Here is a 19,041-nt window from a genome sequence, read left to right as displayed (position 1 = left end):
AATGGAAAGCATCATGTAGCTCAAGCTCAAGCTTTCAAAGGGAGAATCAGTGATGGTGCCACTGTAATGGCTGTAATTTGGCAAATCATAGCTGATTTATAGCTGATTGAAGGAATCACATTTTTTTTGGTTAAGTTCTCACCATTTTGCTCAGGGAGGTGTAGGGTATCTGGCTTGTGGGTCTTGATTAATTTCAAGATGAGGGCAGCAAGTTATGGTGTGACAAAGCAAGTGTGATCACAGAATCGCTAAGTTAACTGGTTAAAGCCTTGGTTGTGGCATGAGTGTGGCTGTAGGTTAATGGCAAAATACACATTCTGCACTGTCTTCTACCAAAAACATAAGCCTTGCTCTAGAGCATGGCTGGTGAATGGGAGAAGGTGAAACTTGTCAAAGAAATCCAGAATCAGTTACCACAAGCAAATCCATTTAGATCTGTTCTAACCTTGCTCAAAATGGCTGATCTGAAAATTTCCAGGTGATTATCCTGGCATAGGAAACCTGAGGCTGAACAAGGCTCGGAAAGCGGCAGCAATGTAATCTTTCAGGGTTTGCTGTGAGGTGTTTCACTGCTGCCCATTCCTTGCATGAAGGTACTAATTAATGGTGTTTAGAGGAAATGCCCCCCCAAAAGGCAGGGAGAGATACCTGGAGCTTGCCTCTCCCCTTCTGTTCCAGCTGCAGAAACTCTGTAAAATGTCAGAATATGCTCTCTTAGCCCTAGGTTTCCCCATACACAAAGGAAACAAATCCCCAGGACAGGTTAGAGGATGTGCATCTCTGAGCTAAGCCTTCTTTCCATACCACCATCATTCCCTCTGCCTCCAAGCCCCAGACTTTGGGCTCTGGACATTTCACCCAGTGAAAGAAAGCAGAGATTTATTCAGCAAGAAATGAAATGACACTTTAGGTATCAGGCTGAATTTCAGAACAGGAATTACACACTAAATACGGTTCAAGTCTTAACAAGTTGTTTGTTGTTGTTTTGTTTTTGTTTTTCCACCCCTTGGCTGATTTCAATGCCTAATGCCTATCATTTCTCTGATGATTCCTAGTCAAGGATCCAGAGCTTTTACAGAGACATCCTTCCAATTTATTCACTAAGCTCTGAAATATTTCCAGGGCCACCTGCCCCTCTGTTCCTGATCGGGCTTTGGAACACGTTCAAATGCCCATGATCTGGGTACATAAAGTACTAGAATATGAGCTTCTCCCACTCTACTTCACAGCAATCACTTACGAGACTCCCTTGATTTTTCTTACTTCTTTATGTATAAAAGATTTTGAATAGCTTGAACCTGGGAATAGTTTTATAAAGCAGATCAACGTGAATTTAGATTGGACTAGATTGGATTTACCAGCTGTGGGAGTTAAATTTTCTGACAGATCTCTGTGTTCTAGGGCCTCACAAACAATAGCGCAAGGGCAGTGATTTATCACGTACTAGGTTTACTGGAGAGCAGAATTTTACCCTCTCTATTGTTTCTTTTTCAATCCTTTTCATCTCTTCATCTACATAAAAAGGAGTGCAAAAAGAGAAGAAAAAAGAAAAGCAGTGTTATTTTCAAGGGAAGGTTTGTCCCAGTGCTGCATTTTATTGAAGCATTTACTGTTTCTCAGGTCTCAGCATGTGCCAAGTAGATTTATTTCTCTGTAACTGCAGTGCCATTTTATGAAGCACACAGCATATCAGCTTGGAATAGACCTCCTGAGTATTACATATCATATAATCCTGTCCTAAAATGCAATATTATCTATTTTCTTTGTGAAGAATGCAACAGAGCTAATTCGTGTGTGTTTTTAGAGGGCTATTCTGATTTAGGAACTTCTCATTATTTTTCCATGACTTCCAAGTTCCCTTTGATCTTCATGAGAGCTCACCCCACTGCTCATGCAAGTTGAAGAAGTCACCTCCTGAAGACCTTTATCTAGGACTTTGTAGGCAAAATGTCCCATGCAAATACAGAGCAATAACAATGCCCTGATTTCTTCTTTTTTCACTCCAGGTTTCTGATTGTCTTGGGGTGTTTGATCTTAGCTGTCCTGACAACTTTCAAGGAATATGAAACTGTTTCAGGAGACTGGCTCCTCTTGCTGGTAAGTAGTCTGTGGCCAGTGCATCACCCTGCTAATGTCCTTCAGTGCAAATCTGTTCCTTCAGCAGTGATGAAAAATTGGTCTGCATGCAGTAAAATGTCTTCCATTGGTCCTGGGGCCAATATATACTATAGCCTTGTATACTAGAGAACCTATAAGGGTACAGAGAATATATAAGTGTACAGTTTACACCAAATGAGTAAAAATGAAGAAAGGCAGGAGGAAAAACACAAACCCAAAACTTTTAAATAATGAATTTTCAGCAGGTACCCAACAGTTCTCTCACTGAAGGACCAGTAAGTTTCCCATTGACCAGGCCAGAACTAAGCATTTTTGTAAAATAAATAAATAAATAAAAATTGGGAGGATCTCTGAATAATTTTGATTTATTCTATAATATTCTGTAAATCACAGCATCTCTTTGGAGGAGTTTGTCAGCATTGGACTTAAACTCATGCTTGATAGTAGCATAACTGAAATTGTTGCCAGCAGTGTCTCTGTTTAGTATCCATGAAAGAGAGAAAATGGATTTGAAGAAAATTTATTCCTTTCTCTTGAGTTTCCAGTGTGCTTATTTTATAAATGCTAGAATCCCCAGTCAACATCATTTTTATATGCCTCCCACTTGGCAAAAGGAGAAAAAAAAAATAGGAAAAGCCCACTAAGTATAAAAATGACATGTTAATCATTTTATAAAAATTACCTTAACAAACTTCCTCTGGTCCCATAGATATCATGAAATTGAGAGCAGTCTGCCTCACTTAGCCTGTTCTTGTAGAAAAGCATCCCTAGGTGAACTGCGCAGCAGCAGTAGTTCTGGGATCTCAGTTTCTATTTCCCCTTGAACCCCAGAGACATGTAGGTGTAGATAAGAATTAAACACGAAGAGGCTTAGAGGGTGATTTCCACTTTCATGTTCCTTCTCAAAAAGTACCTGTATGAAAACACCTTCATCCCCTAGGGTATGTGAATCTTGCTCTTGGTCCCTCTTACCCTGCTCTGACCTAACCTTTCACATTTGAGAAAGCCTGAAACAATTTTTCTTCTCCTCTGCCTGCTTTCACATGGCTTTCAGTGATTTTTCAGAAGCACTCAGCAAGTGTGGGTATGAGTATCAGGGAAAATCCCCCTTTCTTCCTTGTCAGCTATTCAGAGGCACAAACAATGCCCTTGGGCCATCTCCACTGAACACCTCAGAGAAGTTCTCTCATTCCCAGTTTCTCCTGACACTTAAAAGAATTGAAAATATCCCCATCCCTAAAGCAGCCCATAAGAAAATCCTATTTTTCTGTGCATGATAAACTTAAAGGGGTAATATATGCCTTAAATTTGTCTTATATATACCTTTATTATTGCCTTAAATATGACCATGTGAATACACTTGCTCCTGTCCCTATCTCTCTACCCATAGCTGCATGAGGGAGCAGCTGGTGGGTAACTGGGTGTAGGTGTGCAGTGCACAGGGAGCTTTGCAGTCACATGTATTCTTATTTCATAGGGAATGGGAAGGTTTTTTGTTTGTTTTTGTTTGTTGGTTTGTTTTTATTTCATTTGGTTGGTTGGTAGTTTTTTTTGAAGTAATGGTCCTTCTGTCAGGGCAGGGTATGCACTTCAACATATACCCAACAGCAGAGGCACGTCCTTTACACAGATAATTTATCAGGTTGTAAAGCTATGTCCCACTTTGCCTTGACCCTCATCAATCTATATTCTCTTTCCTACTTGCTTCCTTCCTCTCTCTCTCTCTCAACACTTGCACCTCCTCTTCTTGCTTCAGCTATCTCCATGTGTCTAGGGTTACTGCAAATTTGTTGTATAATGATCTCATTTGCATCTTTAATACAGGAAACTTTTGCCATTTTCATCTTTGGAGCAGAGTTTGCCTTAAGAATCTGGGCTGCTGGGTGTTGCTGTCGCTACAAAGGATGGAGGGGGAGACTCAAATTTGCCAGAAAGCCTCTGTGCATGCTGGGTAGGCATACACGCTCTACTGTTGTTTTCCTCATTATGTCCTTCTACTTCTGAGCCACGTTGGGAGGGTGTCCAGGAAATGGTGAATGTCAATAATAATAATAATTAAAAAAAAAAAAAAAAAAAAAGCACTGAAATCACCCCAGCCCTTTGTGCTAGGAACTGTGTCCAGCATGGAGTACTTGTTTGAAGTACCTGACAATACCAATCCATTCAAGAGACTCCTGGGTGGCAGGCCAATGTGAGCAAATGGATACTTCTACCCTTCAAATCCATGTTCCTTGTCCTGAGACCAATGGCTTTTTTCTTAAGTTCGTCCCAAAATAAACATTATCTGCCTTCAGTTCCAAAGCTCGTCAGATCTGTGCCATCTTTCCCAGCCCCCTTTCATACTCACTTTTTGTATTTTACCTTTGTAATATTGGTCTACATTTGCAAAAATGTTTCTTTGTGATTTCCCCCATGTTATCCTTCAAGCTTGGAAGGCACCACATACAGCTATCCATAAAACTACTCATTATTCACCTTTTAATCTCCTAAAACTCCCCATTGGGTCCACAAACCAACTAGCCAATATGCAGGATCTCACCCTGCCCTGAGCACCTGTCATGCACACCCACATTCATTCATTTTTTTTCAGGACTCCCTTTTTTTTTTTTTTTTTTGATGCTATTTGGGCCAACTAACTTATTGGTTGCTATTTGTGCATCACATAGCACTCTCAGGACCTGTGGTGCTGCAGTTATACAAATACATACCACCCTCTTACCCTTTCCCTTTTGTTCATCTTATAGGTCTAGATGATAGAGAAAATTGGAACAAATTTTATTTGTGCATCTGTGATAGCTTGAAATGGGTGGTGCATAAAAATGGCACCTTTTGAATAATACTTATATTTCTAAGAGCATTGTGAGAGCAGCAGAGCTTGTGTGAGCAAGTGGGATTGACATTACCTCGTGCCTTCTTAATAAAAGTGCCATCTCACTCTGAGAATGAATCTGCATTGAGATCTGAGTAAAGAAAATAATAGACCCCACTGGATTTATTAATGTCATCTCTTCTTTTTGTTATTGGCACAAGTTTGTTTTGAGAGTAATTGAAAGTGAATAAATCTGAAATCCATCTGGTGCCACTTTTTTGGCTGGAAATAAAATATGAAGACAATTTAAAGAATGAGTGCCTAGAGAACATTTGAAGTCTTTTGATACCACTTTTTACTGTACATGTGTAAGATCAAAAATTGGGAGGAAACAAGGGGAAAAAAGGAAAGAGAAAAAAAAAAAAAAACAGCAACAACAACCACCAACAAGAATCAATGTGATTTGCATTTCAGACCTCTTCATTTGATCAGTGAATCGGCACTGTGAGTGCTTACAAAGATTTTAATAGGAAAACTCAGCCAAGAGAATACTAGATGCACCATCAAAAACTGAATTTCTTGTCTGCTGACCTATAAATCTGTGTTCACTATGGCCTTCCTGAGGGACATAAGATATTTTTTTTTCCTGTCAGCATTACAACACTGTTTCCGTGCATCCCTAAGCTAGCTCAGCCAGTGTCTCAAGTCCAGTTCATTGATCTGTAAATAGATTACAAGGCTCTCTGGTGGGTTTTGTGCATGACTCTGACTGCTGCAGGTGCAGATATCTGTTTAATTGGCATGAGGAGGCATTTTGAGGCAGCTTTAAGATTCGCCTAGGGAAATTTGCAGCACAACCAGATGGGATTAAGAAGTGGGTGATGGGGCCACTTTTATTGGCAGGCTTTGTTGTTCTTTTCACCTTGCAGATATCTTTGTGCTGATTGCTTCAGTGCCAGTGGTTGCTGTTGGGAACCAGGGCAATGTTCTGGCCACATCTCTCAGAAGCCTCCGCTTCCTTCAGATCTTAAGGATGCTCCGAATGGACAGGCGGGGTGGCACATGGAAACTTTTGGGATCGGCCATTTGTGCACATAGCAAAGTAAGTGAGGAGCTTGAAGGACTTACCCATGTCTTGGGGGAGAGATTTTAAAGTGGAAGAGAGGGGAAGCACAGGTGCAGCAATTCCTTAGGATTATTTCTAGCACAAGCTTTTGCTTCACCTTTTCAGCTTTATTCCCTCTTCCGTTCTATGAACCATTTCTGTCTTCTTCTACTCAATAGTGGTGTTGGGAAGTGACAAAACTGAGTGTTCATTCCCATGTTCATTACAACAGGAATTTTGTCATGACACAGAATAAGAGGAAGGACATCCTTTTAATGGTAAAATACATTGAAATCTTTGGCAGAAACGCCTCTGTAGTTGCAACGTATTTTTAGTGGCTTCACAGGCTTGCCTGATCAACAGATGGAGCAGGACTCCAGAAGGTTGGAAAGAGGCTGGCTAGCAGAAATGTGGTTTCAGAAGGAGCTACTGGTATAATTTCTCTTTGGAAACATGGGTCAGACAATACAAAGATGCACACAGTGTGAATCCAGACAGACAGGATTTCTAAAATCATCTTTTCTCAGTCTAACTTGATGCTATAGTCAGACATTCTGTCTCACACCCGACAGATACATTGTGATCTTGCATTTTCACCAAACACTATTACAAGTTAAAAACTATCTGCATAAAAACCCTGTAGATGAGATTTCTCATCTGCACTGGGTGTAGAAAAACTGCATGTAATCTGTGCTACTTACTTTTTTTATTATTTTTTTTGTATCCATGAATGACATTCCTGACATTTTAGTTTTTTTGTTTTGTTTTGTTTTGTTTTTTGTTTTTTTTGGCTTGTTTTGTTTAAATTAAAATGCCAGCTGGCACAGCATAATTAGGCTTTGCGTCTTTGTAGTGGCTGATAGGGATACCCTGCTTCATTTCAAACCAACTTCTGTTTCTTCCTTGTACAAACTTGCTACAAGGCAGGTGGCACATAAACACTTATGTCAAAAATGTTTCTCAGGAAACTGAGATCATAGAAGAAATATACATGCCAAAGACATTGTCTAGAAATGTCTAAGGCTTCACAGTGTGAGATTTTTTTCCAATTGTTCCTCGTTTATTCCCCATCACTACCCTTTGGGTCTTAGCTGAATGAGAGAGATAAGAAAAGGTTGAGAGAAATTTGCTTCACTGGAAGACAGTAAAGAAACAATTTTGATAACAAGGATAGACAACAAATTACATTTTGTGGTAGCACAGCAGAAATCAGAAAAGAAGTTGACTTATCTCAAGACTCAATTATGAAATTCTCAGCTACAACACTTTCTTTGGTAAGAGCCATTCTCAGAAGGTGAAAGAAAGTGGAATATTGATTTTTAGCTGCTTGTGAACACTTTCTGCTCTGTTTCAGACATTTCTGGGATTGTAATTTGGTTCACTGAGTCTCCCACCTTAATGAGATTAGCCACACACTCCACTGTAGTCAGTCCCTCCAAAACAAGGTCAGGTTTTGTTTTAACACCAACATTTTTAAAGGTGTGTTTTTATTGCATCATTCCAGGCTGAAAACATACCTTGAAATCTGCTTTAATATGCCTAAAGAGAAGGAACTGCATTCTACAGCCTTGGCACTCTGGAGGTGGAACTTGGGCAGAACTGTTGATTTGCCAGACAAGACAAATCCAGCCTGGGGGCAGTAGGAATGGGCATGACTGTTAAAAGCAAAGAAGACTCAAGGTCAGGGACAGAGCCCTGTGTCATAGTGCAGCTAAACTTTTAACCCAGCTTTACGCAGAACTGCAACTTTGCCAGTAAGTGCTGAGCCAGGCTGATCATGGACTGTGACCAAGCCAGCAGTGACAGCTCTGCTGCTATCTCCAGTGCTTCTTTCCTCTTCTGACGTTTACTCTGCCAGTCTGGGGTACTGAGTCTGTTTTCAGCCCCTCCATTGTCCATCTGTTTCATTTGCAGGAACTCATCACTGCTTGGTACATCGGGTTCCTGACGCTCATCCTATCCTCGTTTCTTGTTTATCTGGTTGAAAAAGATGTGCCTGAAAAGGATGCTAATGGTGTGGAGATGAAGGAAGAGTTTGAAACCTATGCAGATGCATTGTGGTGGGGACTGGTAAGTGACTCCAAAAATACCTTATGATCTTAAAAACTGTATATAATCAGAGATGATGTTAAGGGCCACAGTATAAGTGCTGCTGAATTTGGGTGAATGTTTTTGGTATAACATTACCAATAGTAAGGATACCCCTAAAGCCAGTTGTCAGAATTGATATCCCTGTTGATATTCAGTCAGACAAAGGCTCTTAGGTGCTTAAGGCCTCTTCAGAAATCAGTCTGTGTTCCTAGCTTCTGAGAAGTCTCTCAGACGAGGAGGGTCTCTATAACTGCACTGGCAGAGCCTATCCCTATGGGAGACCTGGTTTTCACAACAGCAGAATCCTGCTTGTGAGAGCTACATCTTTCAGCAAACAGCTAAAGCAGATCTGGCCAAAGGATTGTTTTGTAGGTCTAGCAAACCACAGCATAGGTTTGGCCACTGTAGGTAGATATTCATGGAAGTTAGGTCTATAAAGGGACAGCAAGACCCTTCCACGGAGGGGTTCTCTGGATTCAAGCGTGGAAAGGTAGAAAGATGTCTCTGTGAAGGATAATCAACACTTTGTTTATGTCTTATACGCATTTCTCAAGAATATGTGAGGGATTTCCATGGGGGGTAGGATACTGAGCAAGAGGGACCCTTAATACATCTGTTCTTGTTGCTTCTCATGAAGAATGGAGTATTGGTTTGCGCCTCTGCTCGTTTGATCACATAAGATTCCTGCCACCTGGTGTATAGAATTCATATTTCTTTTCTACCAATAGTTATGGAAGTTGTCTGCATCATTTTGTGACTAAGATTCAGCATTTTTTTATAATTATTATTTAATGCATTTCACTTATAAGTGGCAAGTTGTGGGTTTGTTTTTTTTTTCCTCCCTTTCTATCATTAACCAAAAAGGTGATGCACAGAACAGTTGGATATTTTCATATCCTTGTCTAGTAGGAATTTCAGGTAAAGTCTTAGTGGTAAGAAAATGTACATGGCTGAAAAACAAGGATTAGCACATGTGCAAGAAAGGAATAAGTTCTCAGAAAATCGTATTTGCTTTGTAGGGACTGGGGCTTCAAAAGAGGTAGCTCTGACTGGTTGTTAAAGCTCTGCAAAATGTTAATAGAAAAGTCCTATTCCTAACTCTGCATTGACAGTGGGCTCACTGTTTGTGCCACATCAATTCCCTTTCAGAAAATGTATCCTAGAGAGGCAGCTGATTTAAAACTAAATCCATTCTCCCAGGTGCAGTGCCTCTGGACTAGGATACCATGAAAAAAATTGGCTGGTCCATCATAAAGATCCCGTTTTAAGAAGTTGTGTGTGAGCACCCGTAGAGCTAAGTGAGTTACACAGGTTTGATGGTGATGTTTAAAGACAATTTGTTGGCTTTGTTTTACTTATGGGAAGGCCTGGTCATTTTGCCCACAGATCACCCTTGCTACGATTGGGTATGGTGACAAGACCCCCAAGACATGGGAGGGCCGGCTGATTGCAGCTACGTTCTCTCTCATTGGAGTGTCTTTCTTTGCTCTTCCTGCAGTAAGTACCTTCCTCCTACCCTCTTAGCCACAGCCCAGATCTGTATGCTTGCAAAAAGGTGAAGTGATCAAAACTGCCAGTTAAAATAAAATTCCTTTTAAAGGAGGACTCAGACACGAGCTGGTCTATGTTAGTAAATAACTGATTCGTGCTCTGCTTTCTGGTGGCAAGTAGCACACTGCTATAAAACAATCTTCTTCCCAACTTCGCATACAGACTATTGGGAATAATATGTCATCCTGATACTCCCTGAATGTGTGGGCTTTCTCTGAGACAGTGCTAGCTGGCACAGGACAAAATCAATCCAGCAAGTGAACAGTCTGGGTGATTACAGGATAGTTCAGAAGCCTGTATCCTGGCCCAGGTTAGTTTACTGGTATTGACATAGCCACACAAGACAACTTTTTAAAGGATTTGAGGCCCATTGATTTTATAATTAGTGTGGGACCATATTACCTAGCTCTAAATATTTACAAGCTAGAGATCTACATCTGAGTAGATGAGCAGTGATCATCCTTTAACCCATGCATCTCTGCAGAACAATTAATCTCATATGTTCCCTTTCCTTCCTCCCTACACTTTTCCTGAGTAAGAAATGCCTGAAATCTTGCATCACTCTATGCTTTCAGGGCATTCTGGGATCAGGGCTGGCACTGAAGGTCCAGGAACAACATCGTCAAAAACATTTTGAGAAAAGAAGAAAGCCAGCAGCTGAACTCATTCAGGTTTGCAGCCACTTCTCTCATTGAAAAGATGTTGGTTATGAAGACTGTTACATCATGTAACAAGGACTACCCCTTTCCCCCACCCAAATTCTCATTTCCCATTGCTGGAGTCAAGAAGTATCTGTAAAGGAGTAGTTTTTTGTTTTTTTTTGTTTTTTTTTTTTGCATTGAGTTAGACAATCCAGTGGTCCTTGCAGTTTTTGAGGAATCTTTCAACTGTCAGAATATCTTTTAGAAGAAAGGTGTCTTTAGAAGAAAGGCACTCATCTGCTAGTTTCTGGAAAACAACCAACTTCTCTGTCAATGCTACAAAATCACAGAAAACAAGCTGTTAAAAACAAATTCTTTGCAAAATCCAGGTTTTGCCAGTTCCTTTGAGAGAGTGTTTTATGTGTAAACAAAGTTATGCTGTTATTGATGTGAAAACATCAATGGAAGTAACACAATAGACAGTGACTGGTTCAATCAAGGGAAATTACATAAATAGCATGCGTGGTTTGTAAAAGCTGAAACATTCTGTTGGATCTTCCATTACATTATTGGAAGAACAAATGAATCAATGGGAAGAGTCTTCTTAGCTCACTTGGACTTTTGTTCTGGCCTTTGCTATGAGTTCAAAAATTCAAGCATAAAATGATTCATCTGGGGGCTGATGAATTTGACAGGAGTTGCTCAGTGTAGGTGTGAAGCACACCCTGAGGGCAGTGAAGCAAATGGTAGCATTTTCATAGAAGGAGAGAGAAACTTCTTGTAATATCAGAGTGAAGTGATGACACTCAGAACTGCTTAGGATCAAACCAGTACTCAGGAGAAAAAGGTCAAATGGCATATTACACAGCTTTCATTAAAAACACTGCTTAGAAAACAGAAGAGACTGTAAGAATGAGTAGTGAATGGAATCCACCTTCTAAATTAAAGTATATCCACTTAGAAGCTAGCTAATTTAGCCACAATATTTGTAGTTTCGTGCTTAGAGAATTTTGGATGAAGCTAAGTGCTGAAGTAGTAAGTTGCTCAACAAAATTTCCTTTGATGTTACATTAGATAGTAAATTAGCTTAAGCACTTCTGGAAGTACTGGACACATATAGCAGTGTTTAGGGTTACAAGAGAAGAAAGAAGTCAGTTTAGTCAGGTATGCTGCATTGTTTGTCTTGGTGATTCTCCCTCATGTCCTGTCTCCTTTAGGAGGCTTCCCAGATCATAAACCTGTGTTAATAATTTTGCCATATAGTGACACTCATTTGGTATGGCTGATTAGTAATTAATTTACAGATAGTAACTCAGGTGAATCATTACATTCTTTGAAACAATATGGCTGTTTTCAGTCTGAGGAATTTTTTTACCTAATACTAATTATTGTCTCTCCCTTGCTGTCTCCAGGCTGCCTGGAGATACTATGCTACTAACCCCAACAGGATTGATCTAGTTGCTACCTGGAGGTTTTATGAATCAATTGTATCATTTCCATTTTTTAGGTAAGTGCATTGTCCACCTCTCCATCACCATTTTCTGTGAAGTATTAGTCATGACAGGAAACATGGAATTTTTGTATATAATGAGGCTTTTGTACGTATCAGAGAGTTGCCAGTTAATGTATTCCTGTCTGAGAGTGAAAAACACGCTTTTGGTTTCTGGATCCATTTCTTCTCCATTCCCTTAGTGGGATGTAGCGGGAGCACATGGATATCTCCCTTGGTGTTTAGCCTCTCATGAGGCTAAAAAAAGGAGATGGTTGCCTCACAGTCAGCTTTATTTTGTAAGACTTTGGAGTTTATTGACCTGGATATCTCAATTTCTTCCTCCATAATTTTGATCCCAAGAAAGTTTGAGTCCTCAGTTTCACAGGCACCTGTACTCACACCCTCTAGGATGCAGTTCTGTATTTTAAGATATGGGCTATAGTGAAAATTATTTCCCCTCCAATTCAACCAGACTGAGAATTATGTTGCCATGGAGGTGGCCATGACAGAAGAAAAAAATCAGTTCTTATTAAATCCTTGCCTTTTGACAATACCAATTACTTACAAGTATAATTCAATGGAGGACAGCCAGAGAATGTCTAAAACTGTCTCCCACTGAAGCCATTCATTGACAGTACACAATAAAACTTTTCTGGATAGTCGAGAGTCCTTTTTTTTTTTTTTTTTAATCCTAATTTTAATCACCACTCCAGAGTTCAGTGAAAGCATTGCATGCATCAAACATTCATACTTAATCTATGTTCACATACTAATGGATGGATCTGTCTGATCCTCACTTTTCTGGCCTGTCAAACAGGCCCCTTCCTCACTTTGAGGTATTAAAACTGGCCCTATGAAAGCCAAAACTTTTAGCTATAGACTGTCAGCTGCTAATGATGGGCATTAACAGACTAAAGATATGTTTTAGACTTTCCTTCTGGGCTTGCTGTTATATCTCATTCTTAAAAAAAGGTGCTCTTAAACCATGGCTCAGATGAGAGATCTGAGCACAGGTAAGCTGTACTCACTGAGCTAATACCGCAGCACCAGCTGTTGCTCAAAACTGACTTGAAGAAACTTTTCAGGCTTCTGCCTTCATAAAGGGAAAATCATAAATATTATCCCTTTCTTTGTTTTATCTACAATATGTTTCTTTAGGACTAATCTCACATTGGTCACAAAGGAAATCTCTAAGAAAAAACAAGTGTTTAATTAAGGCTCAGTACATTTCTTTTTGTTATCCCTCCTCACTCTGTATCTATTCCCACATTATCTACTATAGACTGATTTCTAGAGGGTTTCTTGACCTCAGGTTTTGCTCAGAGAGTAATTTTCAGGTTCACCTGGCATCTAGACTCATTACTGTGATTTCAAGCTTGTTCATTGTATGTAGGTTCTTCTGTGATTCAAATGCAACCTGAAATTTAATAGGTGTTTTGCAAATAAGGTCCTGGGAGAGAGGGCAAGGGAGCTGAGTTCTCATGAAAGACTCGATTGCCATTCTAAGTAGCACAGATTAGTTTCAAGAAGCTATTTCACTTTCTTTGCTTTATGGGTACTTTACAATGAAGTGTCAAGACTTTTATTTTTGCTGTCAGTAATGGTCACAGAACAGAAAAATTATAAGTGATTAGCAATAGATTAACAATTTCTATAAAAAGAATCTGCTGAATTTGTTATGTAATTCTTCTCCCCTTGCTTTCTTGTCATGCTTCTGCTCTTGTATAAAAGGAAAGAGCAATTGGATGGTACTGCCAGGTATGTAGCTGTCATTATTATAACCTTGTTTTAATACAGTTACTGGGGAATGTTAAATGGTTCTTTGTGGATTTATGAGCTGTTAACCAAAACATGCTACTAACACCACAGATAGTCATTAAAAATGATTAACCAATCCATTTTCTAATTGCTTGCTTTTTTTCCAATTTAACAGCACAGCTAAAATGCTAATTGTACAAATGCAAAGTGTTGCTTGCTGATTGTCTGTAAACAGCTTTATTGTTCATTATGATTAATCATGGTCTATATAGATTTCTCCTGGTCCATGCTTTAGAGCTAGGGATTAGCATCCAGGTTGTTCTGGTGTGAATTTAAAGTTCTGCTTCATGTGTGCTTCTGTGCAGAGCAATGTTGTGGTGTAAGGGATCAGCTCTGTGTTATTTCACCACATTCACATATTTCTTGATGATAAATGGTAAGATAGAAGGCTAAGATGGATCAGCAGGATAGTCAAGCTCTCTGGCAGTACTAAAAAGGCTACATTGAGACTGACGGCTTGTTCCCACCTCTGCTTAAATAGATGGGGACGTTCCCAGTAACTTTGGGAATTTATGAGCAAAGAGAATGAAAGAATCACCAGTCCTAATACTGATCAGTCACTGAACACTACAACAGGTCAGTCACCGTGAGAGAACCTGCAAGGTCTCAAATATATTTGGAAATGAAGTTTTCATAACCCTCCAGCTAAGTTACAGATTCAAAAGCGCATCAAATATTTCAACTTTTTTAGGTCAAGATCCTGAAGGACTTAAATGCTAAACTACTAGCAATGGATCACCCACAATGAAAGTCAATAGATATTAAAGGATATATAGTTCCACAAAGAGTCATGATGTCACTATTTCCATTTCCATCCCCATTTAAAACACAGAGAAGAAAAACAAGAATTGTAGTAGACTTTGTAAACTGCCAGAGAAGAGGCTTGGGTTTCAGTCCCAGACTTGATGAAAAGTTATTTATATTTTTTAATATATTTTTAAGAATTTATTTAAACTTTTTATATAACACAGCATAGCTTCAACAAAGGAAGCTGAAAAAAAAAAACAGGTTCATATTTGGTGTTCTCCTATGAATGATGAGGGTACAAATCTCCTTTAACAGAGCAGAGAAACCCAGTTTTCCTTACAATTCAACAAGTGCTGTAGTCATTAATTATTGGGAAAAGGATGGCTTCCCAATAATCCTGTCACCATCATCATGGGCTAACCTTCTCCTCTTCAAAAACTACCTGGATGGAGCTTCTTAGTTTCTGGATCCTTCTGAATCTTATTACATACCCATGACACTGCCCAGGCTAGGCAGGCTTGAGAAAACTCAGCTTCGTTAATGCAGAAGTCTGGAGATTTTAGGCATTTCCAGTGTTGGCCTTTAATATCTAGGAGAGGTTTTAGGATGTGAAATCCTTTTAAGTATGTAGCTTTATACTTTGAGCCAACCCATGCTCTGACTCAGATGCAAGAGCAGATTAAAATGGTGTAACTGAATGATTACTGAAGTTTGCTGTCAATCACTGCCCTTATAGAAAAGTTCCTGCACCTGCAATGACAGAACAGTTCATGAAGTAGCTTCTGAGTTGCTCTAACTTTCATGTTAGTGGAAGCCATTTAACACTGATGCAGTGGATTAAAACATGAAAATTATGACTCTCAACACAGAATCTTTAAAACTGTAATCCCGGGGCCCCTCATTCTAGCACTTTATGCATTGCTTTTATGTTGTTATATAAGAATGACCTTCAGCAAAACTATCATTAATCCTGCATTGGAGCTTTAGCAAGACTTTTTTAATGGAAATAATCATTCACTAAAAGGGATTGAAAGCTCTCCAGGTAAACTGGCAAATGGTGGTACTTCTGGGAGCATCCACGGACTTGAGTAGACATAGGACTGAGACCTAAAATCTGGTTATTTTGACATTCCCACCTCCCATCTCTCATAAAGCTCTTATTTACAGACCATGTAATTAAATAAATAAATAAATAAAGTCTTCTTCCTACAGTGATTTAGTGTGGAAAGTATTACTTGTATTCCAATGGAGTTTGTATTGGAGGCTGTACTGGAATAAAAGGTCAATAAGGAAATGTGGTCCTAGTGGAGAGAGCAGCCCATCAGTACACTCTGTCTCCAAGATCTTGCATCAGTGGAGTACTTAATGGACAAGCTGTAGTAATAAAGTTCATTTTCTAAATGCTGTTTGATAATGGAGAAAGAAGAATTGGTCCAAATCTTTCCCAGAAGAGTTAAAACGTAACTAGTTAATCAAAATGAGGCTGTGAGGATGGATAGTGCTCTGAGCATCAAGTTTTCTATTCTGTAGTTCAAAAGCTCTTTAGGAACCCCACAGAGCCAGCTTCATGGCAGATCCTTTGAGGACCTCTCCTCTAAGCAGGATGACAAACTGTCAGGGAGATGCAACTCCATGTTCTTAGACCATTTGGAAGAAACACAGGGGAGACAACAGTGTGGAAGAGTCCATTTCAAAACTTGTAACCCAAAGCAAGGCCTTGAGAAAGCACTTGTGGTAGCAGAAAGCCAATGAAAGTGTGGCAACAGCCTATGGTTTTACTGAAGCTTACTTGAAACTAAAACTTAAGAAGTGAGACATGATGACGAGCACGTTGACCCAGACAGTAGGGTGGATTGTGTAAGCAGTGAAGGGACGTGGTATATATCATGCTGCTCTGTTAAGAACAGCGCTTTCACTAGGTGTGCCTACACAGGCTCCCAAACCAGGAGGAACTGGGGCTGTGCTTTTCATTGCTTACTGGTGGGGAGTCTGCTGACTTCGTGCTACAGGTGCCACTGTTTTTTTTAATCCTTGATCAATGCCTTAAACTATGAGCACGTGGAATTACTAAAGGTAGTAATTGTACCTGGAAAGAAAGGAGGACCTCCTGTTCCCACTTGGTCTGAAAACACCTGTGCTGTTGCACTTCTGTATGTATTCATTACTTCCCAAGAAGGAAGATTTATGAAAAGATACATGAATGTTCATATCTGCTAGAGTGTTCTCATTCAGCAAATATTTGGGTGCCTGACATATGTTTCCCAACATTTAGGATAGGCCTTTACAGGATGGACATGTTGTTTACATTGAACCAAGTTTTTACATCTGCGTTTGGAATTGTGGCCTTGTTTTTTCAGCACAGTTACCAGCTATTAGCAATGATTTGGACTAGTGTATGAATTTTGAATCATTTGTATATACAGGCACTTTAGTGAAGGATTTTAAACTTTCTCCTAGGGCCTTGTTCCTAATCAGGTTTTTAATTTCTGCACAGAGCATTTCCCATACATAGAACTAGACATCAGGAGAACATGTTTATTCCTAGATGATTATTACGTGGTTGCAGAAAAGTCATTGATCCCTGTTTCCTTATGTCTACAAGATAAATAATATCTCTGTCTTTGGAAAGATGTTTTGAGATCTTTAAGTGGCAGAACCTGTACTAGTCCTACCTATTCTGTGAGTATAAAAGAATGCGTATAATGTGGTGCATTTTTATATTGCCAGGAGTAACAATATAATGCAGATAAAATCATTCTTTTCAAGGCTGGAAAATTTCACTGTCAGCATTTCCTTTTAATGCGACTTCCTGAAACAGAAAGGGGAAAAAAGCCAATCTGATCTGTACACTACACTAACTACAAACAAAAGGATGTTCCCATTCTTTTTCATAGAGCTTTTCATGGGTAATCATTAACGTCTCATCTTAATAACTTTTCTTCACTTTACAGTAATGTCATGTTTAGTAGGGAGTCATTCTTTGGATCAAGCCTCACAAGAAAACTTAGGTATATACATTCGAGTAACAATCAAGCCTCACTCTTCATATTTTTTGCATGCCATTCTCTGCCTGCACTTTCTGTTTTGACTACAGTAGTTCATCTAACTACCATGAAAAGTAATGAGAGATAAGACTGAAACATTATTTAAACATAAAAAGAAACTTGCATGACTTTGCAGGTAGTTCATTGTTCTTCTGTTCAGAAAACATTGGGTCTAGTCCTGGCTCTGCCAATGATCTGCTTAGAAACAACTGCTTTTCACTGTTTTCATAGAATGGAAATGATACTAACCTACTCTGCTAAGCATTCAGAAATCTATGGGTGAAAAACATTCTGTAATAGATGAAAACTGTTTATTTTGCAGTCCCAACCCTGTCAATACAAATACATAGAAGTAACATAACATTTGATTTTAATGGATCAACATCCCTGCATGTTTATTTACAGGTACTGGTTCAGCAAATGGAAAACAAGTGGAGGATTTTTATCATCTCAGTAATGTTAATGACATGCTTAAACATCTTGCTGAACCGTGACCTGAAATGTGGGGCAAGAACTTTATCTTCCTGCAATGGGACATAGAAGTAATTAGTAGCAATTCAGAAATCTGAAGGACACACCATTGGAAATACTAAGATTTTGACTAAATTGTCAAACATTCTATTTTATCCTGCACAAACATCTTCCTACCATTCAACTTTAGCTTGTTCTTCTCATTTCTGCTTCATTCCACAAACATGAAATCATCAGCACACAACACAGCTTTCCTAGCCTAAGCCCTTCAGCTTTTGGAGAGCTGCTAGTGAAGCACTCTGTTTTTCATTGAATGATTGGCCCATGCAAAACGTTTGAGAGACTTTGATTTTTTCAGTTTGGTTTGCTTCTAGTGGTTGATACATGAAGAAATGTTCACTGCAAAGTAAAGAGTGAGTCAACATCCACATGGTTTCTATTTACATTTCTGGCTGCAGCCTTTGGTGAAAAATATCCATCCTGTTTTCACAAAGAATTGAATTTGGATTATTTTCTCCATGGATTGCCATGATACTGCTTATTTTTGCCCATTTCCATTCACTTTAGTGAATGCATATGAGAAAAAGGACTCAGCAAAAGCCTCTAGTGTGGACAACAGCTCTTTCTCTTCCTGAGGGGCATCAAAGATGAGCCTAAGTAAGGACTTGTGCTCATGTTTCTGACCAAATAATTTGAATGGTAGGTGAGTTTGGATTTAGAGTTATGCCTACACTTAAATACCAATAAGAACATAAAACACAAGAGGGTGAGGAAAAGTTGCCTAAAATGGGGTGTTTTCCTATTATAAATCAGACACTTGTAAATTTAGACCTTGGGATTCATGGTGCAAAGTGGCTTTTAAAGAAGGCATTAGTTTTCAGGAAGTTAGAGTCAACTATTTTAAGGTCGAACATTTTTGTGAGTTCTTCTCTATAGAAATTAATGTTATTTGATTTCCTTAAAAGGAAAAACTGATTGGCTAAAGTTTTCAAGTACTTTGGAAATGCAAAATGTTCTTTGTTGGGAAAAGACATAGACTCTTAGAGATCAGTTCAATGTATTTACTGAGGGTTAGATTTTCAGCAGGACTCATTGTTGTCCTCATAATATTAGTTTCGTGCTAATTTCCACTGGGAGAAGTTCAAAGGAGAATA

General features: G+C 39.1%; 1 protein-coding gene across 5 annotated transcripts in view; it reads left to right on the top strand.

Moving 5' to 3' along the window:
- The window catches only part of KCNQ3 (potassium voltage-gated channel subfamily Q member 3), a 193,793-nt gene that overhangs the window by 156,616 nt on the left and 18,136 nt on the right, over positions 1 to 19,041 (top strand). For 2 of the 5 annotated variants that reach the window (XM_068672676.1, XM_068672672.1), the window contains exons 2-10: positions 2,007 to 2,097; positions 3,943 to 4,069; positions 5,857 to 6,029; positions 7,947 to 8,102; positions 9,510 to 9,620; positions 10,250 to 10,345; positions 11,728 to 11,822; positions 13,539 to 13,565; positions 17,324 to 17,380. In XM_068672676.1, coding sequence (XP_068528777.1) covers positions 2,007 to 2,097; positions 3,943 to 4,069; positions 5,857 to 6,029; positions 7,947 to 8,102; positions 9,510 to 9,620; positions 10,250 to 10,345; positions 11,728 to 11,822; positions 13,539 to 13,565; positions 17,324 to 17,380 — 933 coding nt within the window. The remainder of the gene's footprint in view (positions 1 to 2,006; positions 2,098 to 3,942; positions 4,070 to 5,856; positions 6,030 to 7,946; positions 8,103 to 9,509; positions 9,621 to 10,249; positions 10,346 to 11,727; positions 11,823 to 13,538; positions 13,566 to 17,323; positions 17,381 to 19,041) is intronic. The other 3 variants (XM_068672674.1, XM_068672677.1, XM_068672675.1) reach the window with 3 other exon arrangements.

This window comes from Anas acuta, chromosome 2 (assembly GCF_963932015.1).
Source record: "Anas acuta chromosome 2, bAnaAcu1.1, whole genome shotgun sequence".
Classification (NCBI taxonomy): Eukaryota; Metazoa; Chordata; class Aves; order Anseriformes; family Anatidae; genus Anas; species Anas acuta.
This window is presented reverse-complemented; position numbering and strand designations above follow the sequence as displayed.